Source organism: Prunus persica, chromosome G3 (assembly GCF_000346465.2).
Source record: "Prunus persica cultivar Lovell chromosome G3, Prunus_persica_NCBIv2, whole genome shotgun sequence".
NCBI classification, from domain to species: domain Eukaryota; kingdom Viridiplantae; phylum Streptophyta; class Magnoliopsida; order Rosales; family Rosaceae; genus Prunus; species Prunus persica.
Window position 1 is genome coordinate 26,616,241 of NC_034011.1, and position 11,512 is coordinate 26,627,752.

Genomic DNA, 11,512 nt, shown 5'->3' on the forward strand with positions numbered 1-11,512 from the left:
AGCTTGAGATTGGGAAGCCGAAGCAGTGAAGCACAAGTCGGGTCCATAGAAGAAGAGATCATGTGACTCTTAATTCATCCAATTCCATTCCTCTCCCTGTTTCGCGCCTTATATTCTTCTCTCTTCGCACTGGCGACATGGCGCAGAAGAAAAAAAATACAAAATTTGCTGACTTGGTGTCTGTCTTCTGTGGAAGGAAATGATGAAGTTGTCCTATCATGGAGTTTCTATGGTCTTGCCAATAACAAGGTTCTGTGAATGGCATGCGTTAGGCTACTTGAATTCAAATTGATTCTGAAGTTTAAACATTTCTGTGAATGGCATGCGTTTAGCTTCTCTTGCTTTGCTTATTCTTTAATATGCAAATGGCATTTGTGCTTGTACCTCACTGCCTGTGTTTTAGGTGGCGAATGTTAGTACAATTTTTGTTTGCCGCATTCCTCGTAATAGTGATTCACTATTTCAGAGTAGTCGAAATCCGTCTTTTGCCCTTAAGCTATCATTGTGTTGCTACTCATAACTGTATTAACTATATGAGTCATGACTTGCTGTTTAGTTAATTGGATATTCTTTCTTAACATATGCAGGTTTTTCTGTGTTGAAATGAGACTGAACATATAATGGAATAAATACAAATTTCATGTGAAAAATGCGGTCCAAGTGTTTGGAATTGCAGCAAGATTTCTTTTTGAAAGCTTAAATGTCAGGAAGCAAAGCTTAAGGGATTACCAGATACCACCAGAATGTGCCCTATTCAACCGACCCTTGAAAGTGTATCTAGTTGAGATGAACATTTAGATTTGGTTCTTTAATTTAGGTTTCTATGAAGATCTTCTTTTAGTTGTCTTAGACCCATAATTTATTTTTAAGGTCATTGCTATATTCTGTCTCACCTGCCTCTTTTTCTTGCAGGTATGCCATGTTGTTTTGTGTGCTGTGTTGGGGGTAACCTGAAGCACTGTGGAAAATGCCTTCAGTCGTATCATCTCCATAAGGAAAAGAAACACATTGAAGTGTCTGGCACAAGACAAATACCAATTAAAACCTTTCCGACAAGTCTTGATGAGGTTCCTTCCCAAAGGGATGCATATGGGAATACGTCTAGTGGCAAGAAAGTAGGCTCATCTTCAAATGCTAATGCTGGAGCATTGGTTGATGATAATAATGTCGGAGGGAGGTTAGTTTCTCAATTGGTGATGAATTCCGCTGTAATTATTGCTGATTTTGTAAGACAAAAATCACCATCAGCAGCAGCAGCATTTGAAAGAAAAAGCAGCTCTGAATGTGATGGTAGCTCGCCAAGATTGAATACATCAAACTTAGAAGACACTGATTCATTCTCTAGAAATAAGTTAGATAAATTAGGTGGTGATTCAGCTTGCGTGAAACAAGTTGACCATCCCATTGATTACTTTCTGCCGAAGGAATAAAAGAAAAAAAGGATATGGATGAGTCTAATATACATAGGAAATCACTGCCCATGGAAAATAGCTGCTCATTGATAACCAAACTGAATAATTCTGTTTGTACTAATACCAGTTCTTATGAAGAAACTTCCCCTGAAAACTGCTCAGTAGATCATGAAGCAGATTTGAAGCACTCCAGAGAGGTATGCAATATGAAGCCTATCTTTTGTCAATTTGGAAATAATGTATCTGTCTATGAGCACAAACACAATCCTGTGAAATGAGAAATAGAAAATAAGATGCGACATGGAAAATACATTCTCATTTACATGTATTCTATAATAATACATATGTACAAAAACAAGGTCAGAATAAAAGGTACATAATTGTTAGTGCTTAGTTGCCCTCCAGTGGCTGACTGACTCCACTATTATGTGCATTCTTAACCTGATACTTCATTTCTGTATATGTAATTTGTAATCACCGATCTAATTTCTTTGCTACGGATCATTGATTTGCTTACTTCATTCACCGGGACAGTTTGATGCATGAAGAAGAACAACTTCATGATGAGGAAAAGACAGGCAGTGACGCCTTACAACAGGCTGGAGAAGTACTTGGCCAGAGTGCTCAAAGTGCAATGGATGTTGAAGTTCTTTGCATGGATCATTTAAGAAAAAGTAGTGATAGTAGAGACTCCTCTTCTGAAGCTACAACTCTATGTAAACCAGGAAAAACCCATGCATTGATAAGAGATGAAGCTCAAGTTTTATCAAGTGCTGATCCTAAAGCAACAGCAGATCACTTCCTTATTTGGACTTGTCTGTTATCCCCACTGGTAGGACTTCATTAATTTCCGGGGATGCATTTGAACCAGTAACATTATCAATTCACATTGTGTTTAACTTATTCATTTTGGACTAATTGTTTTAGAAACTTATTCTTCAATTTTTTTTGGCTATTGCATTTGTTTTTGTTCCTAGGACCATGGTGGTTCTAATCATTCTGCAAAAGTATGGCCAGCCAATGGTTGTACAGGTGAAAGGGGAACTGGGAGGTCTGCAAAGAAACCTGGTGAGTTATTGTTGCATCTGTTTTTCCACTGAAAATTTCTTTTTGTTTTTTACTTTATGAATTTATTAGTCGCATTACAATCATTTTGATGTGGTAGATAAAGGAAGGAGTGCAAAGGAGGAGGCATCCAAACGTGGGAAGGTCCGAGAAATACAGAAAAAGCCATCTTCCATGCTTTAAGCACTTGGGGAAATGGCCATTCCAATATTTGAAGAGTATAGTCGCGGCTGTATTATTTAATTATTATATTTAAACGGTACTCCCGCTCGGCTATGCTCATTAAATATTATATTCAAATAGTACAGCCGTGCGGCTATATGCTTTAAATAGAATATTTAACAGTATCGCCGAGCGGCTATACTCTTTAAATAGACTGTCCTGACAGTATAGCCGCGCAATACTCTATAAATAGAATATTTGAACATATAGCCGCGCGGCTGTACAGCTAAAATAGCCGCGCGGCTATACCCCTTAAATAGGATGCTGTAACAGTATAGCCCAGCGGCTATACTCTATAAATAGAAAGTTTTCACAGTATATTCGTTTTGTTTATCTGCTTTTGTCTGTTGGTCATATATCCTTTACTCCTTTCTCGTCTCTTTATAAATTTAATTTTACTGTCTCAGAAAAACAAATGTGAGAGTTTTTTGTATTATAATAGGTTTACCATGAGTAGCCGAACTGATATATTTATCGTTGGTGTGGTCATCAATAGCTGATTTGATACAAATCTCACTGATTATGTTTTGCAGCAGAAACTTGATCCCGGGTACAATGTAACAATGTGATGCAAACGTTACTAAATAAATACATAAAACAATCTATACAAAGAAATTGTAAAGGGATAATCCAGAGGATTCCTATGATTTGAAATAACTTTACTACCATTAAATCCTAACAATATCAAAACTACATTTGGATTGGATTGGATGTGCTAACTTCTTTCGATCCTTCCTGTGAACCAACCCGCCTTTAGAGGCAGCTTGCAAAAATAACGACCCTGCACAGTCCAAGCTCTGACCGTCCTTGGATTCGACTCGGCAGGAATTCAAATTTTGTAAGCTTAATTACAAATTAGCCTCAACCAACCTCCCCCGAAGTCCTGCAACTCGGAAGAAGCATCTCGTCTCATCTTTCTGGGTTTAAACATTTCCATATGAGGATCTCTTAGTGCTCAAACCCATCCGAAAAAAGTGACATAAATGAACAGTTAATAATTTTCTCCAATGCTTTCAAGTAAAAAGCATCTTTAGTTCCTCTATGCGAGCAGTTCGAACTTCTTGGTCAGTCAAAGCACCCGAAATGAGTCGCTGCTTACGTGCTTGTACTGCTTCCATTTTCTCCTCAACCGTTCCCTGCCATCCATGAACATCCAAGTAATATAACACCAATCAGAAGGGTGAATGTCGTCACATTCATGGGTGATGATGCCCTTTGAAATTCCAAAACTTTGTAAGAGCCACCCGACCCAGTCCATTATAAAGAAATAAGACATTAAAATTTATCAGATAAGAAAAAGGACCTTCATGATAAACCGCCTGATCATCACCCTTTTTGTTTGACCAATACGATGAATACGCATGACAGCTTGTTCCTCCACAGCTGGGGCTATACCCTCTCGAATAGAATATTTTCAATGTATAGACGCACGGCTATACTCTATGAATAGAAAATTTTGAAAGTATCGCCGATCAGCTATACCCTTTCAGTAGAATATTTTCAACGTATCGCCGTGCGGCTATACTCTATAAATGGAATATTTAAGAGTACCGCCGCACGGCTATACTCTATAAATAGAAAATTTTAACTGTATAGCCGTACGGCTATATCCTTGCGAATAGTTTTTTCGCTGTATAGCCGTTCGGCTATACTCTGTAAATAGAAATTTTGAAAATACCGCCGCTCGGCTATACCCTTCGAATAGAAATTTTAAAAGTACCGCCTCTCGGCTATACCCTATAAATGGAATATTAAAAGTATAGCCGATCGGCTATTTATAAGTACAGCCGTTCAGCTATACTTTATAAATAGAAAATTATAACAGTATAGCCGTTCGGCTGTACCCTTTTAAATAGAATATTTTCAAAGTATAGCCGTGCGGCTAGACTCTATAAATGGAATATTTAAAAGTATAGTTTGGTTATACGTTTTAATTAGCAGTTATGTTTTAATTATTGTTTACTTAGGGAATAATTAGTGTTTAAATATTTTATTAAATAAAAAAATTAATAAATTAATAAATATAATTTATGAAGTTAATTAAAATATTTAATACTAATGTTTCAATAAATAAATAATAAATATAATATAATTACTAATGAATGTAATTAAATAAGGCTAAGATATTACTTAATCCCACAAATAGTTTCTTTACTTTTATTCTTTGGCCAACTAATTTAATTCAATATATGTAATTAAGTAATATCTTAGACTTTTTTAATTGCTTTAATTAGTATTTATATTTTAATTATTATTTCTTTAGTGCATATTAAAATATTTTATTGATCTACTACTGGGGCATATTTAAACTTGATCCCGGGTAAATGTGATGTAAACACTGCTTCTCAAAGTCCCTTTCTTACACGGCTGAAGGGCTAATGGCTCCATAAGAAGGTCTTGTCAGTGCTAATGTTATGATTACTAAACAATTTTGAGAGTTATAAAATCCAAAATATACCAATCCCAAGAAGTGGACATGAACATTTAGATCTTCATTTATTTAATTTTTTTTTGTTTTGGAAATTGCCATACGTTTTGAAGGTTCAATCCTTCTGTATTTGGTTTTATAAAAAACAGTAGAGAGGTAAAAGACAGAAATAAAGTGGAATTCTATTCTTTGTTGGTCCATTTTGCATCTTTTGGGTCTTGACAAAATGTCAGTAATTTGGGTCTTTACGTATCTTGTTTAGGATATATTCGTTTACTAAATGTTTTTTTTTCAAGGTTATTAACTTATTAGCTATTGTAGGAGCAAAGAAACAGTGTTTTTCCACTGGAAATTTCTTTTTATTTTTTACTCTATGAATTTATTAGTAGCATTACAATCATTTTGATGTGGTAGATAAAGGAAGGACTGCAAAAGCTATCTTCCATGCTTTAAGCACAATGGCCATTCTAATATTTGAAGAGTATAGTCGCGATTGCATTATTTAATTATTATATTTAAATGGTATCGTCGTTCGGCTATACTTATTAAATATTATATTCAAATAGTATAGTCGCGCAGCTATACTCTTTAAATATTATATTTAAATAGTCTAGCGCTATACTCATTAAATATTATATTAAAATAGTACAGTCGCCCTGCTATAAGTTTTTAATATTATATCTAAATAGTATAGCCGCACGGCTATACTGTTTTTAATTCAAATATTTAAATAGTATTCAAATATTTAAATAGATGCTCGGCTATACTGTTTTTAATATATTCTAATATACCTATTTTATTTTATTTAAAAAAATTAGTCTTTTTAGTTTAATATTTGTAATTAAGAACTATCTTAGTCTTATTTAATTACTAAATATTTCAATTATTATTTATGTATGAATAATTAGTATTGAAATATTTTACTTAATTTTTGTTTACTTTTTTTTTTGTTTTAAAATTTCGTACAATTAGTTTGTTTAGTTTAATATTTTTAATTAAGTAATATATTAGTCTTATTTAATTACTTTAATTAGTGAATAATTAGTTTAAATATTTTAATTAATTTCAGAAATTACTTAATAAATCGTATTTTAAATTCTTTTATGGACTTGAAAAACTATTTCTAATTCCCAAAAGTATTTTTTCAATAGTTTCTATTATTTAAAAATCCTGGAAAATTCGTTTAAGTACCTAAAAATATTGTAAAAACTATTTTAGTATTCCAAAAATTGATTTTAGCCTCCAAATCTGAAATCCAAGTCTCAAACCAAAAACCCTAACTTCCAAACTTGTTCCAAAAACCTTTCTCAAGCCTCCAACATAAGTCTATTAGGGCACTTATTACTCTATTAGGCTTGGAAACTCATGTAACTCAATCTAGCGTTTACGATTAGGGTTTTGATCTCAATGTACGACTTAACCAGACCTAATCCTAGTTAGTTGAGTACGCCTTGATGTAGATTTGAACAAGTGGTTTGTTGTCGGAAATTAAAGAATTCTCTGTCAAGGCTGCAACAAAGTGAACAAAGAATAAACAATTCTCTGTAGAATAGAATAAAAATGAATCATCCATAGAATCTCCATTAGCTGAAGCGGTTTCCAGATGTTCCTAGAAACTATATAGCCGTGATCATCTAACCATTACCTGTAATGGAACATGGCAGGTGCTTAGACAACCCTGCAGTAATCGACATATAGCAGTGAGCAAAACTGATGCTTATATTTTCCAGGAACAGCCACTATATACAATACTTTCACATGCTTTGCTAAAGCACTACTAATTGTTTAAGCACAGAGACCTTGTGACATTATACGCATCACCAGGTGAAAGGTTTACACACGCCCACGCAGACACAAAATTTGCCACCCATATATGATTTATGAAAAAAAAATACGAGTTCTATATCTTCCTTCTTTATTGAAGACATGGACACAGTCCCACAATTTTGGGCACCTAAAACCTGAGCAATGCAGCATCTTGACATGTTCAACGAAGAATCTCCATTAATTTCTTCTCTTTTTCTGTAAAGATGCTCGGGTGTCACATGAGAAAGCAGGGAGGGATAAATGTCTTTCCCAGCAAGCAGTGGCACTTGCATTGCACATGTAAGCTCACGTATTTCTTTGATTGCTGAACAAATACTATAAAAGGGCCATTCTCTTCACCTGTTTTTCATGACAAGGGCAGGCACTTTCAATCACTGATCAACTTTGTAATCATATGACGGAGAAAATAAGACATTGGTTCTAGGATCATTGAAAGTTCACCTCTAGCTTTTCAACTTTTGCTTTATGATCTTCCCGAAGCAGACTTCATCAGTCTTCTTTCTAAATGTACCGGCGTTTATCCCGGACCATGGAAAGATATATACCACACAACTGTCTGTGTCTCTTAACAAAATCTTCGGGGTGTGTGTAAAAAAGGACCACTTGTCCTTCTCCGGCTGATAAGCAAATTATTCATTGTTCGATTGAAAATCATTACTTTTGTAAGTCTGATTAATTTATTAATTTGTTTGTTTCCATTAGCCAACCGAAACAAAACTATTCCATTTCAATCCCATTGGTATAAAGTGCTTGAAATTTTATTTAACAGTAGCATCAATACCAATCACCCAGTTGCAATATATAATGTGCTAGTTTCGGGGACACCTTAAAGATTTTGTATGTAATGGATAGCGGATATTTTTTTTATTATTGTAAAGGACTTATAGTTTAGGTGATTAAGATATCATATGTATATGTTTTTTTTTGACAAAACAATAAAGTTTTTTACTAAAATGGTTTTCCGTTCTGATTTATGTGTCCACCGGAAGGTCGTGTTCTGATTTGCCCTTATTGTGCCTTCATGATTTTTTTTTCTTCCCTCTTTACTTATTTATCAAAATTGGGCCTGGCCATTGTCAAACAAAGGACTAGACAGTTGGACCGAACCGAGGCCTGTGGTACAGTGTGGGCCCAATATGGACGTGGTACGGAGTTAAACGCGACCATGAGCAGAGAACAGTTGGCATATGCGGAGTACTGCCCTGCCCTTGATCTTTTTTTCATCAAAGCCCTGCCCTTGATTTTATTTCTTGACAGCTGGGCATCGAAGTTATAAAAACCATTCGAAATAGCAAACATACCAAACAACTATTAATTTTCATTTAGAAAAGGAAAGCCAGAAAACAGTAAGCTAAGGCACACGGAGCGAAAGTGAATGGAAACCATTGGCGCCCAACTCTTTTGCTCCTCAGAATTCCAGTGCAACTATTTTCTTCTCTCTCAATTTCAAGCACTCTCTTATCTTTATAAATGGTTTACTCCGCGTTATGGGTTTGGATGAAAAATGTCCAGGTTTACCCAACATCACACTCATTCTTCTTCTGCTGCAAAATGGGTATTTCTCACATCTTGCGCATGTCTGCTCGGAGGTGCCCTCGTTGCAGATTTTCTTTGGGCTTCTTCTTCCTATTCTTCTTCTGCCTATTCCTTCATTTCTTCCAATTTGGCGCTTGACAAATCTGGGGCCTTGGTTGTACCAAATGTCACCGCCAATGAAGCTGACCAGGTAATGCCCATTTTTTTTATTCCCATTTGTGTTTGTGTTTTTTTTTTAATGAAATTTGTTAAATTTGTTTTTTTTTTTGTTGGGGATATAAGCATATTGTTTCCTATGGAATCTCTGGGATAGCAGGAAATTTTTAAGAAAAAAATGGATAACTTATTGTTTACTCTTATACTTTATGTTATTTTGGATTTCGGAAAGTTAGAAAACTTATCAGAGTATCTTTTTTCAATCCAGTTAAGGTGGAATGTTGTTTTCTCAGCCCAAAGTAATTGAAATATTGAGAATTCAAATGCATTTCTTGTTTGGCATTTTGGTAGTTGCTGGTTGGTTATGAATTATGCATTTCTTATATGTAGAAAGGAAGTTTCAAAGACAAAAAGGAACATGCTTCGGAGAGATTATTATCTGGAACTTTTGCAGATATATCTGCACCTGAGTTACCATGGGAGAATATGACGCCCGCACCGGTGCCTCGTCTCGATGGCTCTTCAATACAGATTAAGAATATATTTTACGTGTTTGCAGGATATGGCACAATTGACCATGTGAGGATCTTTGTCTATCTTTTTTGCTTGTCTGATATTCATGTATAATTTGAGTTTGGAGCACTTTGGAGCAGGGTGTTATTAACACCTTCATCTATTTTGCTTTAAGTTCTGTATTTTACTTATTGCGCTCTTCTTTTAGATTAATAACTGGTGGTCATAAGATGTTGGAATGCTTTATGAAGTTAAACCAATTCAATAGTTTGAATGTGATCTTACTTTCACTATTTCACTTATGCATTTGTGTTATAGGTGCACTCTCATGTTGATGTATACAATTTCACTGACAATACATGGGGGGAAAGATTGGATATCCCAAAAGAGATGGCGCATTCGCATTTAGGAGTGGCCACTGATGGAAGATACATATATGTGGTATCAGGACAATATGGTCCCCAATGCAGAGGGCCTACAGCTCGTATATTTGTGCTGGACACAGAGACAAAGAAATGGAGCAGTATGCTTCCATTGCCTTCCCCCAGGTACCTAATTTGGTTAGGTTTTGTGTTAATCGCGTTGCACATTACACTGTACAAATACATTATACCTCTTGCTTCATCTTTCTTTACTCAATCTACTCTTAACATGCTAGTCCTTAACTTGGTTTACTGAGTCAGATGATATCTTCTCTTATCTGCATGGTTACCTTCTATCAAATAACTTTGCAGACCAAGTAAACTCCAGAAATTGCTATTTTCTTATTGACGTTATTCCTTGTGCTCTACTGTTGGTAGCTGTAAAAGTTGGGAAAGAAACAAATCTTTTCTTTGACATGCTTAAAAGAGTTAAGAGTAGAGTCAAGAATGCTCTTCGTTTGACTCTCAAACTGTTGATCTAATGAAGTTCCATTAGAGTTATATTGGTGGCTGAAATTTATGTGAAGTAATCCATATATTTGACACCTAGATTAGATGATAGGATTTAACATGATAATTTGCAGGTATGCTCCAGCAACTCAATTGTGGAGAGGCAGACTCCATGTAATGGGCGGCAGCAAAGAAAACCGCCATACGCCTAGTGTGGATCACTGGAGTATTGCTGTGAAGGACGGCAAAGCATTGGAGAAAGAGTGGCGGAAAGAAGCACCCATTCCCCATGGGGGACCACATAGGTTTGTTTGTCTTACCATCAATTTCATTCACTTGAAAAATTTCCTCTCAGCAACTTGAAATCCTGTGGGTTTGTTTTAGTGTTTTCTCACTGCGAGAGTCAATCTTCTAACAGGGCTTGTGTTGTGATGAATGATCGCCTCTTTCTTATTGGTGGTCAGGAGGGTGATTTTATGCCCAAGCCTGGGTCACCAATTTTCAAATGTTCACGTAGGCATGAGGTATTATTGTGTTTTCATTAGAACACAATATCCGATTGTACTTGATCTATTAGTCACCATACCCACAGTTACTTTGGCATGATGAACAGAAGTGGCAATAATTATTCACATGATCTCTTATAGCCTCAGTTGTTACTGTTTTCAGGTGGTTTACGGGGATGCTTATATGCTGGATGGTGAAATGAAATGGAAAGTGTTGCCTCCCATGCCAAAACCCAACTCTCACATAGAGTGTTCTTGGGTAATTGTCAACAATTCAATTATCATTGCTGGAGGTACAACAGAAAAGAACCCAGTGACCAAAAGGATGATCCTTGTTGGGGAGGTTTTCCGGTTCCAAGTGGACTCCATGGTATTAGTCTTCCCTTACCCCTATTACTAGAATACTTTAAAAATAAGAAAGGAACATGCATTGTGGTGTCTTAATTTACAACTTATCTTTAAAGCTTGCGTTGTGCTATTACAGTGTGTTTATCTTACTTGTGAACAACTTATTTGCTACACAGACTTGGTCGGTGATCGGAAGGCTTCCCTACCGAGTGAAAACGACATTAACCGGTTTCTGGAACGGTTACTTGTATTTTACATCTGGGCAGCGGGACAGAGGACCAGAGAATCCACAGCCAAGACAGGTCGTCGGAGATATGTTTAGAACCAAGCTGAATTTGTAGTCAAATTTTGTCTCGTCAACCAGTTTTATAATTATTTTAGATTCTCATTCACCTTCTTAGAATTTAAATCGGGTCAATTTTGTTGATTTTTTTCTTCTTTTCTTCACTTTACCTAGATAGTTGAAACTTGAAGAGATATTTTACTTATAAAATTGTGTACACAATATATGAAAGCTGCGAGAAAATCAAATTTGCCGTTCATTTTTCGTTCTGATTGCTCATTGATAAAGGGGCAACTGTCTCTGACTAATACATGTTTTTTTTTATGTTGGAAGCTCATCCAAGT

The 11,512-nt window shown here is 35.6% G+C and overlaps 2 protein-coding genes and 1 long non-coding RNA gene across 3 annotated transcripts; 2 read left to right on the forward strand and 1 right to left on the reverse strand.

Annotated features, from left to right (window-relative positions):
• On the forward strand, positions 1,500 to 2,687 carry LOC109948342. The gene is made up of 4 exons (XM_020561136.1): positions 1,500 to 1,609; positions 1,947 to 2,244; positions 2,390 to 2,480; positions 2,578 to 2,687. Exons 2-4 carry the CDS (start codon positions 1,951 to 1,953, stop codon positions 2,658 to 2,660), a joined length of 468 nt encoding a protein of 155 aa, XP_020416725.1. The 5' UTR covers positions 1,500 to 1,609; positions 1,947 to 1,950; the 3' UTR covers positions 2,661 to 2,687.
• On the reverse strand, positions 3,200 to 4,086 carry LOC109948214. The gene is made up of 2 exons (XR_002270819.1): positions 4,003 to 4,086; positions 3,200 to 3,835 (listed from the first exon to the last, which is right to left on the reverse strand). It is a non-coding gene; the product is annotated as an uncharacterized LOC109948214 (long non-coding RNA).
• Positions 8,265 to 11,437, forward strand: LOC18782842 (kelch repeat-containing protein At3g27220). Its single transcript, XM_007215358.2, has 7 exons — positions 8,265 to 8,680; positions 9,037 to 9,225; positions 9,478 to 9,707; positions 10,166 to 10,336; positions 10,450 to 10,555; positions 10,701 to 10,907; positions 11,062 to 11,437. The coding sequence occupies exons 1-7, from the start codon at positions 8,459 to 8,461 to the stop codon at positions 11,224 to 11,226; spliced, it is 1,290 nt and encodes a 429-aa protein (XP_007215420.1). The 5' UTR covers positions 8,265 to 8,458; the 3' UTR covers positions 11,227 to 11,437.